General features: G+C 41.0%; 1 protein-coding gene across 7 annotated transcripts in view; it reads left to right on the top strand.

The window, feature by feature from the left end:
• NRG3 (neuregulin 3) overlaps positions 1-19,134 on the top strand; it is a gene marked incomplete at both ends in the record, with an annotated part of 1,058,987 nt that overhangs the window by 1,001,012 nt on the left and 38,841 nt on the right. For all 7 annotated transcript variants that reach the window (XM_082854628.1, XM_082854632.1, XM_082854631.1 and 4 more), the window contains one exon: positions 14,709-14,811. In XM_082854628.1, the coding sequence (XP_082710754.1) occupies positions 14,709-14,811 (103 nt within the window). The remainder of the gene's footprint in view (positions 1-14,708; positions 14,812-19,134) is intronic.

Raw genomic sequence — 19,134 nt, 5'->3', positions numbered from 1 at the left:
CCAGAATTTCTGCACATCTCTTCTTTGGGGGCATGAGCTTCCCTGTAGTTCTAGATTTTTCACAGTTGCTGATTTCATCCAGGGATATCACTGTGTGAACTTTTTTCTGAAGGTAATAGCTTGTGTGAGTGGCAGGGGATACTGAGGGAAAGTGGAAAGAAGAGAGTGTCCTTATATTCCTCCAGCACTGTTGTTAGAGCCTGCATGCCTGTTATTTTCCTTTCACAATTTCCCCTTTTGTAGCAATTTCCTTACAATGTTTCAGATAATATTTGTTACATAGGAGTAAGTTATGTCATGACACACCTACCATGATTAGCAATGTCAGTAAAGTTTAAGAAGGAATGTTTAGTGAACAGAAAATTATAAACAGAGTCATCCCTCTACAGGTAAAACTCAGGAGTACTGAGAAGTCCAGGGTAATCTCAGTCTAAACACACATGAGTATGTGTTTGGATCGGAACAAACCCAGTGATAGGGTGGATGATCTACCTTATCTGGATCCCTCCAAGGAACTCGATTGTGTTTGTTGTCTACAGGTTCGAGCACACAGGGTCCTGGTTTCTCAGACATCCTTGCGGTCTATTTGCATGCGCCAGTTCAGAGCCCAAGCTGAGCGCATTCGCATTGTGTTGTTTTTCCGTATTTTCTGGAACAACACAGAGCAAAACACAAAAACACAACACAAAAAAAAAACGAGAACAAAACAGTCAGTAAAGCTCCCAGGAACTTGCAGATTAAAGTGAAGATAAATAACTCACCAAGGGACTGTAACGCAATGTGATAACTGACATAATGGAGATTACCCCATTGGGTTCTCCAGAAACACATAAAATGGAAACCTCACCATGGGAGTTGTGGGAGCACGAGATAAGGGAAAACTTGCTCCCCGTGGAAATCTTCAAGCCAAATGATATGCTTCTACCTTGGTGGAGGAGATGAGAGAGGCAAGGAGGACATCCCAGGCAGAAGAACAAAATGTACAGTTACCTGGAGGTGAGGGGGAGAATGGCAAACTCACATGCCCTCTACCACCTGCTTTGTCCTCTCTTCTCCTGAAATGACAATCCCACCCAATTTGAATTCAGTCTAAAAATTTTAACGTCATGCCTGATCTATTTTCCATTATATCCCACACCTGTTCCATCAGCAGGGATAGGAAACTTAGTGATTTTCATGTACATATTCATCCATCCTTTATTTCATAAACTTATTTTTGAGATGCTTACCATTTAGTGACTTCAAGACTTTAAATAAATGTTAATGAAGCAGATAATGAAGGAAGACATGCTTGAACTTTGGAGCCAGACACAATTGGGTCGGTTCCTTGATTCTACCTTTCACCTTCTAACTGTATAACTTTGGGAAGGTCCCTTGAGATCTCCAGACCTTCGAACATGGGCAGAAAGAAGCTAATTACGTGTTGCTCAGAGTGCCTGCCACAGGGTCATTCAATATTAACAAGTAGCAGTTCCTGTCTCCTCACTTTCCATCCCGGCTTCCATTTCTCTTTTGAAACTTTTTTTTAAATTTTATTTATTTATTTTTGGCTGTGTTGGGTCTTTGTTGCTGCACGCTGGCTTTCTCTAGTTGCGGCGAGCAGGGGCTACTCTTCCTTGCAGTACACAGGCTTCTCGTTGTCGTGGCTTCTCTTGTCGTGGAGCACAAGCTATAGCTGCATGGGCTTCAGTAGTTGTGGCACACAGGCTCAGTAATTGTGGCTCACGGGCTCTAGAGTGCAGGCTTAGTAGTTGTGGCGCACAGACTTAGTTGCTCCACGGCATGTGGGATCTTCCTGGACCAGGGCTTGAACCCATGTCCCCTGCATTAGCAGGCAGATTCTTAACCACTGTGCCACCAGGGAAGTCCTGAAACTTCTTTTATCGCATTTTTCAATGTACATTGCCTCTTCTGTTTGATTTTGAGCTCCTTGTGAGCCTAGACTACATGTTTCGGGTTTGTTTGTTTTTTTAATAAAATGCTTTTTTGGTTTATGTTTCTATTTTTGCTTAGTTTTAGTTTGCAGGGGAGTCCCGTTCAGTCAGCCTTTGGGTATAGGAGGAAGAATGCACGGTTTCCCTTTTGGCTTCCTCAAGCATGGAGAAAGGGGAGATGCAGGAAAAAGCAAAGGATGCAGGACTGTTTGATATGGGGCATGAGTTTGGGACCCAGGTCTGTTACTCTTAAGTTATTATATTAACCTCTTGGAGCCTCAGTTTCCTCATCTCTAAAATGAAGTTAAAGGTTCTCCGTTTTTATCCTGCCTACAGGATCATAGCTGGACATTTGTCTCACTCAGTTTACAGTCTTAGCTCCCACTCTGTCCAAGGGCAGGACCACAGGGGTTCCCCAATCCCCTGCGGTAGCATTCCAGGTTCCATTTCGTCCTCTTCATTCCTTCACCTGCCCCCCCCCCGCCCCCATCGTTTTCATTCTGTGGCCAGTACCTTGTTTTCCTGCTTGCTTTGTAATTCTGACGTCACCTCTGCACACCCTATTTCATAGTCCCCTTGCCGTCAATGAGAACAGTCCTGGGGGCAGTCTTGCCCCATTTCTACCCCCACCTTCATGTGCTTCCCTTACTATCCCTGCTGCAGAGGGACCGCCTTTTCTGGAAGGGAGTGCATATGTTATTCAATTCCACTTAATGAGGTAAGCAATGAAATATGTTTAAGAGAATATAAATAGGGCCGTAAGTATAGCTGTAATAGCCTCCTGAAAACTATTTCAGATACTTCTTTGTGCCATGACAGTTACTTGAGTTGTTTCCTATCCTGTGTACAAGTTTAACTCGTAAATGTCTCTAGCAACAACAACAATGAAAACTGGGTAAACTCTATTTAATTGGATGAAGATGTCACCTGTTTGTTTGTTTTATAAATTTAAGCAGGACATGTCAACAATTGTCCTGCTGCTGTGATGTTCTGCTCAAAGTTATTGGGCTCTTCAACTGAATGGACTCTGATTTGGACATTCGTATCTTTTAGAATATGCAGACCTGGTAGCTGGATTTGCCACTGCCCCGAACTAGAGGGAGGAGTGTGTGTGTGTGTGTGTGTGTGTGTGTGTGTGTGTGTGTGTGTGAGTGAGGGCTGCATTGCCACCCTCTGGCAATGCAGCCCTCTGTCTGTGAACAGAGTCAAACTCAGTAGGATCAGATGATGCAGAAAACACTGGCTGCTTCTGTCCAGCAAGCTCAAGGTAGAGGGTCTGACACTACCTGAGACCCCTGCTCTGCAGCTGAGCAAATCATATCCTCTAAATGGGAAAAGTGCAGCTCTCACAGTTCTCAGGGCAAAGAAGGTCACTGAGCCAGAAATATTGTGATACTTGGTGAAAAGGGTGATGCAGAAGGAAGGACAACGGACATTAAATGATTGTTTCTTGAAAGCTGAGCAGGGTGAGAACCTTCATGACACTGTTATCCAGGGAGCAGTCAAAGCACTTCTACCCAGTGCTTGGGACTCACACGCTGTATAGACAGTGTGAATAAAGCTATGCCCATTTTTGTATCTTGCTCTTTGGGAGGAAGCATCTACCATGTCGTGGACACACTAGGTTTCTTACATTGTTTCAAGTAATTGTCAGAAGTAGATAGAAGTGTGGTGTCCCTCCCTTGCACAATCACTCAGGCAACTGTTCCTAATGTCTTCTCCGGAGTCTTCATTGTCACTTACTCAGTCTCATACACAGGCAGGATATTCTGTTCCATCAGTCCATGTGTCTATTTTTATGCCAATACCATAATGTTTTGATTACTATAGCTTTGTGGTACAGTTTGAAATCAGAAAGTGTGATGCCTCCTGCTCCATTCTCCTTTCTAAGGACTGCTTTGGCTATGCAAGGTCTTTTGTGGTTCCATATGGATTTGAGGATTGTTTTTCTATTTCTGTAAAAAAAATGCCATTGGAATTTTTACAGGGATTGCATTGAATCTGTAGATTGCCTTGGGTATGTACTACTCAACTTGAAAACATCACTCTGCTCAGAGTTCATAAACGTTTACCGCAATGTTTCATATTTATTTTTATATGCCCATCTCACCAGCTAGATACAGGATTTGTAGAATTCTACCTTATTTATCTTTATAGCCAAAGTATAATTCTAGAGCAGTGTCTGCTATGGGATGCAGGAGAGACTCCAATAGACACAGACAGTAACTTCCGCTAATAAATTTTAATCCTGTTCAGAGATGAAGCCCTTATGAGTTATTCCAGTGGGTAGTGGCTACTCCGTTAGATTGATCTAAGCAGCTATTTTTTGCTTTAGAAAAGCAAACGTTCAGCCTTTTTTGAAGTATTTACAATTCCTTAGCATGTCACACAATCCTTTTAAAACATTCGTTTGAATAGCCTATGTTCCAAAACATAGTGTATTAATAGAAAATTTGAGAAATAATAAGGCCAACAGAGCACGAAAGAACTGCCATTGAGAAGATAGTTTATTATTCACATTCCCAAGCAGGGGGACCACAGCCTGCTCTCAGGGACCCATGAAGGAATACCCAGCTGTGTCAGGAGGCCCAGGAAAAGGAGGAACTGTGGGCAAAAGGCTTTTTTGTGGCCTCCACAGGAAGCAGTGGGTGAGGCAGGGTAAGTAGGCTTCAAATTCACTAGTTTGAATAATTTCAGCAGACTCTGGGGCATGGGGACTGTCCTTAGTTGTCTAGTACCTGAGCCTGGAGTGATTGGGACAGATGGACAGTAGCCCAAAGTGTGAGAGCCTGATAAGGTGGTGGTTGGGAGTGTGCTCTCTGAATTGGTTGGTTTGTATTTGAAAAGTACACTCGTAAGCTAGTGGCTTACTACCTCTAGGAATCGGCTAGTCCTGGGAGGGGCCATCCCTTCAGGGTCAGAAAGGCCCAGACGTCAAAGCAACAGAAATAGAAAATAAAGGACATGGTTATTACAGTCCATAACGCCAAAAGATATTTATTTTTCTCTAAGCACGAATGGGCACGTGGGCAAGACAGCAGACTCTGCAGCTCTCTGGATACAACTGCTGTTACAAGACAAGAACGATTGCTATGATATGGCTAGGACAGAGTCATCTTGAATTCTCTACGTATTTTTCTTGAAGATTATATATAGAAACACCACAGAGACTTGAGAATTTTCCAGATACCTTAAAATCTATTTGATTCAGCTATAGCCGGATGCTTGAATCACTTTCCTTATGGGTCATGTGTGGTTTATCTCGCTTCTGGATATATCTTCCAGAGATTCTTTGCAAGTATCCTTTGCAAGTATGTTGCTTCTGCCTCTGTCGAACCATTACTGTACTTATCTTTTGGAACTAACCCTGTCGTCTTCTTGGATCCTGTAGCTTACTCCATGCTGAAATAAACTTGTCACCAAGCTTCTGTTGGTATCACTGCTGGATGACAATTTGTTTCTTTTAACTTAACTGGGAAGGAAGGACATGGATAGCTACAGCATAAGATTATGATATATCCATAATTACCCCCTACTGCCCTTTGTTTAGGTAAAAGAGATGAAACTAAAAAGTCACGTTTTGTAATGACAGAAGGATCACTTGACGCGGGTCTTTCTGACATCAGCGCTTGTGAACTTTTTATTTTATTTTATTTTATTATTGATGTATAGTTAATTTACAATGTTGTGTTAGTTTCAAGTATACAGCAAAGTGATTCCATTTTATATAAATATATATTCTGTTTCAGATTCTTTTCCATTATAGCTTATTACAAGATATTGAGTAGAGTTCCCTGTTCTATACAGTAGATCCTTGCTGTTTACCTATTTTATATATAGTGGTGTGTATATGTTAATCCCAAACTCTTAATTTCTCTCCCCCCGCAACCCCTGCTACCCCTTTGGTAACCATAAGTTTGTTTTCTATGTGTGTGAGTCTGTTTTTGTTTTCATAAATAAGTTCATTTTTGTCATATTTCAGATTCCACATATAAGTGATAGAAGGTATTTGTCTTTCTCTGACTTACTTCACTTAGTATGATAATCTCTAGGTCCATCCATCTTGCTGCAAATGGCATTATTTCATTCTTTTTTATAGCCAAGTAGTATTCCATTGTATATATGTACCACATCCTCTTTATCCATTCATCTGTTGAGGGACATTTTACTAATATTTTTAACAGAGATTCCATGTTGAAGTGATACTGTTTTCAATATGCTGGGTAAATAAAATTTATAACTAGAGTTAATTTTTCCTTTTTTGTTTTTGTTTGTTTGTTTGTGTTTTGATTCTTTTACTGTGTCTTGGCTGCCTTAAATAGATTTGAACAAATACAAATCTAGAGTTACAGTGCTGGAAATTCAGATCTCCGGCTCTGGGGTGGGGCCCAGTTGCAGGTGTGTTTGAAAAACTTTGCAGTTATTTCAGAGCTATAGCCAGGATAGAGAACCACTGCCTAGAGTGCAGAGGCCTCTGCTTTGCTGTCTGGTACCCAGCCTGACTCAGGACAGCCCCTGATGGGATACTTAACAACATGGGCCTGAGAAGTGCAAATAGCTACAGGGCTATCACCCTAAGTAGCTGTGCAAATAGCTGACTTTGCAGATGATGCTTATAGACATGCCAGGTCACCTCTAATATTTAAGGCAATAGGAGTTAAGATTCCTTTAACTTACATCTCACCTGGCTGAGGGAGGTGGAGATCCATTAAACCAGACTGGGAAGGGTTGGGTGTTACTTTGGGACTGAGTGGTCTGTGAAGCAAGATTTAAATGCATTTAGTGGATTCGATTTCTCACTCTATCAAAACAAGTCAAACAGTAAAAGACCTATAAACCACTAGGTCAGATTCTCCCCATTGTCAAGAAAATAGCATGTTATCATTCCAAGTCACATGTCTTGCTCTTAGAATGTAACTTTGCCAATGAACAGTGAATCCTAAGTGATAAAAACTGGGATTAAGAGTATGGATTGGGGGACAATTATTACAGGTTCAGAAAAGATAGAGTTTTCACACCCTTTAACCCTGAAGCCAGAAGTCAAAGACTGGTTTTATGATAACATTGTAAACTCACCAATAGATTTATTTTGATTGAATTTGCTTTTTACTTATAATTTATTTGTGGGAGAAATAACACTTGGAAAGCCAGTGCATGTTAAGCATACCAATGGGAAGACCCAGGGCTTTTCATTTTTTTTCCTAATGTGTTTTATAGCATTCACTTATCTATAGTCGCCCAGAGCTATACTGTTTGGGAAAGGAGGGAGAGAGATAAGGGATTATTATGGGAAGGTTTATATTTGGTGGGGACTGTGCGGGAAGAAAAGGAAATTGCAGGTTGAGAATAAATGTGTTTATGAATTTAAACTGTTATTTCCCCTTAAATATCAAATTTTATGTATAATGTGCATCTCAAAGCACTTTGTATGGAAATAAGATAAAATATAATTTTGAAAGTTAGCATTTTATTAGGAAGTAATTATTTTACTTTTTCACCGTATATTAAATGATGCCCTTCCACAGTGGATGGTGAAGGGCAACAGAATGAATCCCCAGAGTAAAAGGACCCCTTTCCAAGAAAATGTTGCCTCTTTTTGTTACCTCACCAGGCAGAGGGCCCAACCAGTGGAATGTCATTAGACATCCAACCCAGAAGCTGTTGAGTTGAACGAAAGCCTACTGAATACCCTCCCTTGTACAGAGCAAGCACGAGCCAGGTGCAAGGGTCCAGTCATGAAGATGCTCTTGCCTTCGAGGGCTCTCAGACTGGGCTGTGGGAAAACAGATATGTGTACCTTTGACACAAGACAATGCAGTTATGGAAAGATGCAAAAGGAATGCAAACGGGCCCTTGAGAAGAGTTTTCAGATTGGATAGTACTTACATTGTATAGTATTTATTCTGATAGTATTTATGGATCATTGGCTGTATTAGTTTGTTAGGACTGCCCATAACAAAGTACCACAAATTGGTAGTTAAACAACAGAAATGTATTGTGTCATAGTTCTGGAAGCTAGAAGTATAAGATCAGGGTGTTGGCAGGGTTCGTTCCTTCTGAGGGCTGTGAGGGAGAATCTGTTCCTGCCTCTCTCCTGGCTTCTGGTGGTTTCCTGGAAATCTTTAGCCTTCCTTGACATGTGGATGCATCACCCCAAAGTCTGCTTCCATCTTCACATGGCGTCCTCCCTGTATGTGTTTCTCTGTGTCCAAATTTCTGTTTTTGATGAGGACACAGTAATATTGGATTAGGATCCATCCTAATGACCTCAACTTGATCATCTGCAAAACGCTATATCCAAAGAAGTTCATATTTACGGTTTTTGGGGTTAGAACTTCAAAATCTTTGTGCAGCGGGGGACACAAATCAACCCACAATGGTGGGAGTTCTGCAAGTAGGGAAGAGGAAGGGGCTTTCAGATAGAAATAACACCACGCTAAAGATATGGGACATTTCAGTACCTCCTGGTCATCTCAGCTCCTCTGCACTCAGTTGGTTGGGCTGGACCCCTATCCCCTCTGTCATGCAGCATTCTCGGAGATCCTTGCCGTGAGGCTAGGCCGTCGCTTGTTCAGTCTTCCTGATATTCTCATCACATACTCTCTCACTACCCCTCCCAGCCCGTGTGTGTTTAATCTCATTGATCTGAAGGTGAGGACCCATTTCATTTGCCTTCAGGATCTCCTTCACCTTAATGAAGTACTTTTTTTCTTTAATAGTGCAGTCATCAGGCCATTTAGCGCTCGTTCATTTTTGTCTTCAAGTTCAAGAAAAGACTCAACTTCAAGAAAAGTGCAAATCCCAGTTTCTAACATTCTAAATATTCTCTTTCCTTTCATTCTCTTTCCTGATCACAGTTCATTTGCAGTTCCTTGTAAGCTCCTAATATTTTAATCTATCTCCAACATTTGTTGGTTTTTAAGAACAAAATTGGGAGGAGGCTCTCTTGTTCTAAGAATAATTAAAACTGAAATGAATCCACTTAAACTTAATCCAGTTAAAATTATGACAAAAATTCATAGGTTTACAATCAGGGAGAGTCTGATCTACCCAGATTATAAGGTTGACTTGATGAATAGAAATAAATGCTAGAATTAGGCAGGGAGGAAACCTAGGATGAAGACTAATTTCATAAATGGTGGGATCATTAGTGAACTTGTCTTATAATGACTTTTGCTTCTCTGTGTAGACTTTTATCTGCAGGGCTTCCGATAATGAATACTTGGCTAAGAAGGAGCCCTGGTGATATTGCTAGGTTGACTTTCATAATGAACTATCAGAGTAATCATGCTTGCACTGACACCTACTGGTGGCATCACAAAGGGTCTTATTTGCATATGTTGATGATGAGGTGGTCTAGGCAGAAAAGTTTTGCTCCTGTATATGGCTTACAGGCTTACAGGTATGTGTGTGTGTGTGTGTGTGTGTCTCCGTGTTTAAGCTTCACATTACTTGGATGCCAACACATTTCAGGAAATCATGCTTGAGTTTTATCTCTTACAGACTTAATTAAGACTGATGGTAAAAAGGAAAGATTCCCAAGAGGCAGTGGGATCCCAGGGCTCCATTCTTGGAGGGGATGTGGAGCTTCCTTTTAGAACATTTCCCATTCCTTCACATATACAGGGATGTGGTCACCCACACTTCTATCCTTAACATAGAGCTAACCAGAGGGAAATGGTATATAAAAGCTGCAGCTGTGATTTTCTGTGGGCATAATTTTTTTTTTAAATGTAGTAGAGTTTAACAAGTATTCACAGAGAGACTTTTAGCAGTCTAAGGAGAGTTACAGCTTCCAAAAGCATTTTCCTCAGGCAGCTTTACCTACTAGGACCTAAACTGTAAGCTGTCTGGTTTAGCAAACAGTGCTGTACCCACAGGTTTTCCAAGGATTCTGGGTCTCTGGGGATCATGAGAATGTAAAAGACAGAGCCCCTCCTCAAGGAGGATCGCTTGAATTTCATCTGCTAAAACATCTGGACAGGAAATTCAGAACTACTAGGAGAAAAATTCAGTGAACAAGAGGCAAAGTGCAAGGAATGATCAGTAAATAAAACAACAGTAAAATAAATTCCTTCAGTATAGAGCACAGGCAGAGAGGCCCTGAGGCAGCAAGTCACGGACTGCCTGTGGGTAAGGTGAGTTTTGCATTAGGGAAGTAGAGTATTTTAAAGGCCAGTTGTTTTGTTTTGTTTTTTTTTTTTTTTGCTTCAACACTGGCTTCAGGAGAAAAAGGGAAAAGGAAGGAAACTGCATTTTGTGTATCCATTACATGCCACTAGATGGACACTTTATTTGTGCTCTCCTATTGAATCTGTAAACAAATATGTGAAGTGTGTAGTATTTTCCCCATTATTGATAAAGACAACGGTTGAAAGAAGATAAGAACAGTTGTAGCTGGTGTTTAAACCGAGGGGTAACATTGGCCAACCACACTGCTCCCTGAGTGAGGTGGGTTCAGGGGGAGAGTGGGGTTAGCAAAGGGCAGCACTTGTGTTTTTCAGAGTCTTGGGCCAGGCTGCCTGCCAAAAGGATTTTTTCCACTGGTCCAATGTCAGTTTCCGAAAATTCACCATAATGTTATTACCTTCTCTTTTTCCACCTTTATAATATGAAATATGATCATATAAAAAGAGAGGAGCGAGTCCTGTGCACCACAGAAGAGAAAAAGGAACAGAGTTGGGAGACAATGCAAACACACTTTTCCAATTCCTGTCGAGCCAAAGATTGGTTTTGCCCTCTGGGTTTTTAAAAAATGGAATGCGAAAATATTGATGTTCCATAGAATAATAACAAGTTACCATATATTAGATAGAACCAAATTAAACGGCCAATGTCCAGCCATTTATTGCCCCCATGGCAATTTTATATTGGTTCAGACTAATACTTAATGATTACTCCAAGTTAGGCACTGCAGTCCTCTGTATATTCTAACTCACTTAATCCTCACAACTTCTGTACAGTGAAGTTCATGGTTGCCTCATTACAAGTAAGGCATTCTCTGCTTTCAGGAGTTAGGCTGGAATTCTAGATCCTAAATCCGGGCTAAGTGGTAGAAGACAGGGTAGGTTTGGAGAAAGTGCGTTTGCCTTGCAGTACGTGGGATATACATGACAGAGGACCCAGGGAGCCGCGGGGGCTGCCTTCATGGTTCCGTTAACTTGCTCATGCAGGTTCGCCAGCAACCTCTACGTCACTAAATTAAAGGACTTTGTTTTATTTGGCCTCTTAGAAGCATTCAGTAGCCTATTTTTCTAGGAGAAAAAAAAAAACAAAAAACCCTGTATCTTTTCTTCCATGGCACTATCAGGTTTTATTATTGTTGTTTGTTTTATTTTCCTTTTATTTATTTATTTTTTCTTGCCTGATTGGCTGCTCCTTTTTTTTTTTTAATCCCCTCTGCAGGATCCTTGTCTACCCTTCCATGAAATTTTGGAGTCTCTCAAAGGTCTATCTTAGAATAGAATGCCTAAGATTCTCTTATTACTCTATATTTTCTCCTGGGGCTGTCTTATCAACACACTTGGTTTCAGTATATGCATAACCCCAAATATTTTTATCCGGAATCCTGTTTCCTCCTCTTAACCCAAATCTATACATGTAAATGTCTACTTTACACTGCCACTTGGCTATCTTATAGGCTTTTAAAACTCACCAACTCCAAAGCTGAATTTGATACCTTTCCTTTCAATTCTGATCCCCCTCCAATAAGCTCCAGCTTAGTTAAGAGCATCATCGTCTAGTCCCTTAAGTATTTTCAGCCTAACTGCTGGGCTTCCCTAGTGGCTCAGTGGTTAAGAATCTGCCTGCCAATGCGGGGGACACAGGTTCGAGCCCTGGTCTGGGAAGATCCCACATGACGCGGAGCAACTAAACCCGTGTGCTACGACTACTGAGCCTGCACTCTAGAGCCCGCGAGCCACAGTTAGCCTGTGCACCTAGAGCCCCGTGCTCCGTAACAAGAGAAGCCACCACAATGAGAAACCTGCACACCACAACAAAGAGTAGTCCCCACTCACAGCAACTAAAGAAAGCCTGCGTGCAGCAATGAAGACCCAACGCAGCCAAAAATAAATAAATTTATTTTAAAAAACCTAACTGCTTTTCACTTCTGTTTACTGCCCACCATGGTTGTTACTATTATCATAAAAACATCCATCATGTCTACGCTGATATAATGGCCTTCTAACAGGACTCAGCATTTACTTTATCCCTTCTAATCTTTTCTGTAAATGGCAGGAAAGATAAATGTAAATATTATCACATCACACTCCTCTTCTTTCAAATTTTCAGTACCTTCCTGCCATTGTAAAGACATGTTCACTGTATACCATGTTCCTGTTGTTTCCGTGTTGCTCCACTAAGCTGGGAGAGTATAGAAAATAACTTGTGCAAAGGCCCTGGGGTAGGGTAAATAACTTCCAGATTCCTGAACATGCCATTTTATCTCCTACCACAGGGCCTTTGCACAAGCTGTCTTCTCTTCCTGGACCACTTTGCCCATCCCCATTCTTCTTGCCTAGTTGGATCCTATTTTATACTTAAAATCTCTGGTCTCTGTGAATAGGTCAATTTTTCATATTATATTATTTTGTAGGATTATATACCTCCTTGTTATAACATTTATTACAGTCAGCATTTCATATCATTGCCTTTATTTAGGCAGAAAATTGAAATTTATAAAGGTAAAGTAGTATACCTTTGGTTACTCACATTAAAGGTGGCTAAAATTAAAGTCAGATCCAAAATTGCCAGACCCCCAACCCCTTGCTTCCTGCTCCTCATTGTGCTGGTTCTTGTGTAGCACTCTGAATCAAAGGCATTGAGAGCACCATCATGGTAACTCCACCTGGGTCTATAAATCCACTCGCAGTATTTGGAGTTTTAATTTCACTCTTGATTTTGAACTCAGAAATGATTTTATACATTTCCCCAGGCTATATTTGACTAGCTTTAAAAACTAACAAAGGGCTTCCCTGGTGGCACAGTGGCTGAGAGTCCGCCTGCCGATGCAGGGGACGCAGGTTCGTGCCCCGGTCCGGGAAGATCCCACATGCCGCGGAGCGGCTGGGCCCGTGAGCCATGGCCGCTGAGCCTGCGCGTCCGGAGCCTGTGCTCCGCAACGGGAGAGGCCACAACAGTGAGAGGCCCGCGTACCGCAAAAAACAAACAAAAAAAACACCCAGTAGATGTGATGCGGAGATCATTGTTTAGTGGATAGAGTCTTATTTCTTTTGTTTTAATAGATATTGTTATCCACCATTTTCGTAGTTCTTTTTATTGGCAGAAGCAGGGTGGAGTAGATTATTATATGTAAATCATGCTTATTCCATAGAGTCATCAACTCACAGCAATTAAATGAAATGGAATTCTTTATAAATTGGTACATCTACTTACTTGTTTCCAAATTCATTTGGAAGATTTAATGAGCTTACAAATGTGGATGGAAAGGATGACATTCTTTAAGATGGCAAGATGCCCAAACAAGGTCTCAGTGACAGGTGTTTTTATCTCTTTAATTTGAACCTTTCAAAATTTAAAATGTCAACCAAGGCTTGCCAGGGCCACACGATTGCCCCTCTTCATTTAATCAGAAATGTGGATAATGTGGTATTTCTCTTAGGTTTACTTTCTGTTTTTGATACTCCAGTCTGAATAAAGACATTGAAAATGTAAATAAAGCCTAAGAGGGGAGAGAAGAGAGGATAGTTCTTCTAATACATTGTTTCCCAATACACTGCTGCAGGAAAAAACTTTAAAATGTACTGTCGTATCTGAAGAGAGGATATAGTGCATGATCTCAGGAAAGAAGGAAAGGAGAGAGAGAGGGAAGGAGGGACGGAGGGAGGAAGAATGAAAAGAAGGGAAGGGAAGGAAAAAGGGAGGGGGAGAGAGGGAGAAAGAAAGAAAGGAAGGGAGGGAGGGAGGAAGGAAGGAAGGGAAAGAGAGATAGAAAGGAAGGAAGGAAGGAAGAAAAGAAAGGGAAAGACTGTAGTCTCTGTGCTGTATAAAGAGAGAGATGAAGACAAGAGGAGGATAATTAACAGAAAGAAAGTTCTGAGATCTATGGATAAAAAGGTCTTGATGAGATGGAAGAACGGTTTCCGTAGATATATTTCAGAAGACGAGCTAGAAGTGTAAATGTCAATGTCTGAAAAGTGAAATGCTTGTGTTTGAATTCTTGTCACTTTTTGCAATATAAGATGCTCTAAGATATGACTTTGGTAGTAGAGGTTGAGGTTACTGTGCCAGATCACTGGTATTGAGGAATGAGTAAATATTCACATGTATATTGAAGTTCTCTTTCATTAATGATGTCAATCATAGTAATGGGTGGATGAATGGGAGACGGACGGCCAGGGACCAAATCAGAAAATGCAGTGGCATCAGTATCACATAAATTGGAAGTCATCACCGGCACAGGAAAGTTCTGGTAGCAGATTATTTGGGGCCCCACCATAATTTTTAAAATGTATGTTCCCAGTATGTTCTCAAGTCATGAAATGTCTTTTGATAATAAGATTCATAATTGTGATATCTGTGTATGAGTTCTGATTTAGCCATGCACATACAAAAAAATAAATAAAAGCGGCTGTCCTATAGACCATTGCAAAGAAACTGAATCATAATAACGTCCTCGTGTTTTCCTATTCATGACAGGAACAAAAATACTTTGCTTTGAAAGGCTCCTACCAGTTCAGAAGTACGAGGACGGAGATTGTCTCTGCTGTGCCGTGCTAACATCCGCTTTAATTCTCTTTTTCAAATTCACAGAGAGTGAAGAAGTTTATCAGAGGCAGGTGCTGTCAATTTCATGTATCATCTTTGGAATTGTCATCGTGGGCATGTTCTGTGCAGCATTCTACTTCAAAAGCAAGTAAGACCATTTCTCTCAGTGTTAAAAGGTTACTTCTCAGAGGAAGTACTTTGTCTTTCTTTAAAGTGCTGAGCTCAGAACTCAGTCTGAGCTCCAGGCAGAGGGATTTTGTGCAAATTGTGTCCATCAGACTTCCATAAGTAACTCTCAATCTTTTGTAGCGTGTGGTGAATGTGTACAGTGTGTGCATGCATGTATGTGTGTGTGTTTTATCTCTGATGCACGTAGCGATCATTCCTCTCTATAATCATGAACACTCTGTGTTCTTTGCACTTTCGATCGCCTGCCGGAATTAAAGGCTCAACATTCGCCTGTCACTAAGGGGTTAAGTCTTCTGAAAAGAGAGGTCACTGCTATAGACATAAACTTTATCAACTAGCATCTAGCCTTTCATGGAAAAAAAAAAACCCAAACAATTTCCTTTTATAGTGTTTTTACCTGCTACCCATCAAGGTTTTAGCCAAATATGAAGTATGAATACTGTAAAGTCTACTTTGCTTCACCAGTTAGTATGCACGTCTAGACTCTGCCCTACACTTACCTTGCCAAGAAACCAGACCTTCTGCCAAAAGCACTGCTTTTTTGGGGCTAATAAGGTAGAATTAAAAATATACGTAAATATGTATATAAGTATGTATGTGTGTATACGTATATATTTACTCCACATAACTTTGGTAGAGGTATTTTATTTATGTAAATGACATAATCTACACTTAAAAGAAGAAATGCAGATAAAAATATTAAATTCCTTGGTTTCTTGGAACGTATGCAGGCCTTGAGAAGTTGGCACAGAGTCTGTTCCTACAGCTTGTCGGAAATCCAAGCCAACATGTAATTGCTTTTCATTGGACCTGTATTCTTCTACCCATTTGCTCTTCTAAAAATGGACCAATTTCCAAATACAGTCTGTGATACCTGTCTTCGTGTCGTATATGTTGATCTATAAAAAGAACAGCGATTAATGATTTTAAAAAATAATGGAAACTCGGGTATGAATCCAGAATTAGTGACTATTAGTTTTTAATACACTATTTCAGAATAGGTTTAGATTTGCAGAATTACCGTGAAAATAGTACAGATAGATCCAACGTACTAGAATGTACACTGCCCAGAGAGAGTCAGGACTTACCCAAAGGCTTGTATTCTCTTGCTTATGTATGTTTTCCTTCCCATAATCCTTTGAAGGCTGCCACTCTGGTCCTTTCTCCATTCTCTTGTCACCCGTGGTATGGCATGACCTCACCCGATGGAATATTACAGCACATTGTTAGCTGATGAAAGTTTGAACGTAGGTAACATGAAGAGGTAGAAGTGAGCAGCACCTTCTTGAATTTAGGGGATTTTCTGACTGAGTTAATTGAACCCCAACAAGGGGATTGAAGGGCACACTGAAAGAAATTCTTTTCTCCTCACTCCCAGTAAGCCCGTATATTCCTATAAGTAGTTAATCGAACTATTAATTGAGCCTTTCATATCTGACTGATACGGCTCACATAGCAACTATAAATTCTTCTAGGTTTTCTTTTTACTTTTAACTCATATGGGCTAAGAAGTGTAAGGCTGGGAGTCCTTAGTAGACTTTGGAAATGCAAGACTTGATTCAACTCTAAAAATGGAATCAGAATAGGAGAAGAGATGTTCCAGGAGCAGAATGATTTGTTCCAGGGACAAATAATTATCACAACCGGGGAAGCACAGGAGGAAAAAGGAGAACCGGTGCTACCAGTAGAAAGCAGATGTGCTCATAACTTGCCCTGACTATAGGTTATCACCCTCTGAAGTAAGAGATTTTAGATCACCAAGTAAGGCTCTTAAGGACAGGCAGTGGATGTTCTGATAGGATGCTATGATTCTCTTCAGCTGTGGAGGTCTAAGTCCCCCAGCTGCTAGTACACAGCTATAAGAGTTACCTGACCCGAGATAGCCAGCATCCAGGGACAGGTCAATGTGAAGCTTTGAAGGCCTAGACCTTTGCCCCAACTTGGGGTGCAAGGCCATGCCAGTTTCCGAGCTCCCCGTGGGATCTGCGGAGGTCTTCACTGAGACTGTATCACATTCCGACTTCTCCCTCTGCCCAGTCCTGCTTCCTTCCCTTCATTTCCACACACGTTGATCCAAAGAGCCCTCCCTAATAAAAATCCTGCACGCTATCTCCATCTCAGTGTCTGCTTCCCCAGGAAGGCAACCTGTAACATTACAAAAAATGTCTCCCGATGGACTGGTGATGCCTGATATTCCACCACTTTACACCTCATTTCTTTCTGATGGATTGAGCCAGAGCAACTTGAAACTCACTGAACTATAGAATCACACCGACATTGTTAGGCTAGTAGGTTCCAGTGTGAAATGCCCGTATCTTGTCTTCCCCAGAGCAACTGCTCTCGTGAGAGAGCTAATGGTATTGCAGGCAGACGCTTCTCACTTCCTTTGTTCCCATTTGCTGAGGGGAGAAGGAAAGAGCAGAAATGTGTGTGCTTGGGAGATCAGAGGGATGGTGGGGAAGGAGGCAGGTTCAGAAAAGAAAGCCCATTGATTCTGGAATATTAGTGAGTCAGTACGGGAGCAAGAAGAGGGTAAAGGAAAGCAAATTATAAAAAGGATTTAGGAAATGCAGTCAGAAATTTTTATGAGGAAAATTCCTTTAGAATTTTACATTTCCCAGACGCCGAATTATGGAATTACTGAAAAGATCGTTAGTATTTTTACTATTTAATTCTTAGGAAATTAATTGGGTCCTGACTCTGTGCCAAGCCCCCTTTTACTACTTCATGATGATTCACTCAGTAGAACTTCCTCATCTCCAGTTTGCTTCATCAGTGAATCCCTGATAGGATTTTGTGGCTAACATGTGCTTCTTAAAATGCTGATATGATAGATTTGTTTCTAACAGTAGGCTACAGATTAGCTGTTAGGAAGTAGATAGATAATTACGAGTGCATTAAAGCAACAGAGGTAAAAGCCCCCCCCAATGATTGAAAAGATAAAATAAATATTTAAACAGAGCTACATCACACCAGCACTGTAAATTCAAAGGATGTAATGGTGCTCCAGGCCTCCAAATCCTGTAGCAAATACCGTGACTTGCTTGTGAGAGAGGCAATTAACAAGATCTCTTCTTTTATCTTGGAGCCAGTGTTCTAATTCCTCTGCAGCATCTGCCCATACAACTAAGCATGTGTTCTCACATTCAGTTTCCACAATATTTATGGAAGAGAGCTTTTCCAAACTCCATTGACAGATGAGGAAACTGGGGCTCAGAGAAGTTTTGGAAATCAATCATTTTGATTTGGGGAATCAAAGCAAAGCTGTTGGGTGGCAGAGCCAGAATTCAAATCTCAGTCACTGTGATACTCGAGCCCGTGGTGTATAGAGTGCTGTCTCTACCTGGAAAGGCTCACTGCAAGAGATGGTGCACAGTCTCCACCAAAGGCTCTCTCCTAGGCACGGACCTTGGAGAAGAGGCCAAAAAGTCTAGCGGGGATGATTCTGCAAAGTTTGTTTCCCTGTTTGTTTGTTCATTTTATAGGTTCTGAGTCTTCTGCTGATAGATGATTGCTGTAGAGCTCTCGGGAGAGAGCAGCTAATAAGCCAGTAATTTGTCACATCCTTCTGATATAGCCACTGAATGGTCAGAACAACAGTCACTCCACAGCTGCAGAAATATTTTACTTGGAGTCCCAAACCTGAGAATGATCTCAGCCTTCCCATCAAGAAGCTGCATAACTATAGCAAGTGGTTTGACAGTCGTGAGCGGTGGCTCAAAGTGCAAAGTACACAGCCAGACTCACTGGGTTCAAATCCAGCTCTAGCACTTACTAGCTGTGTGACTTTGGGCAAATTATTTAACTTCTCTGTGCCTCGGTTTTCTCATCTGTTAAATGAGTATAGGATTAATGCCTCATCACACACGAATTATCGTGAAGAATAAGTAAGTTGAGACACGTAAAACACTTAAAATGATGCTTGGCACACAGTAGGTGCTCTTTAAGAGTTAACAATTTTTATTATTTACAAAAGTTCTAATAAAAATCTACATTCAGGGCTGATGGTACAAATAAATGAACTGTTTCTAAACTGTAAAAAAGAAAATAGACCCGTTATGGTATATGTGAAAGCTATGCAGTCAGGCCACACTTATATGAATTGGACAGATATAAACGTAACTTTGCAAGTATGTTATATGTGGTTGCTAGGTCCAAGCTTCAAAGTTTTCCACTTGTCACTTCTTCAGAGCATTCCTAATTCTTTTCAGTTTAGCACTCAGGGATAGGGACCTCTTGCATCCAATAGGGACAGGACAAGGAATTACATTTCTGTCTGCCT

Source organism: Leucopleurus acutus (assembly GCF_964270905.1).
Source record: "Leucopleurus acutus genome assembly, chromosome: 14".
Lineage (NCBI taxonomy): Eukaryota > Metazoa > Chordata > Mammalia > Artiodactyla > Delphinidae > Leucopleurus > Leucopleurus acutus.
This window is presented reverse-complemented; position numbering and strand designations above follow the sequence as displayed.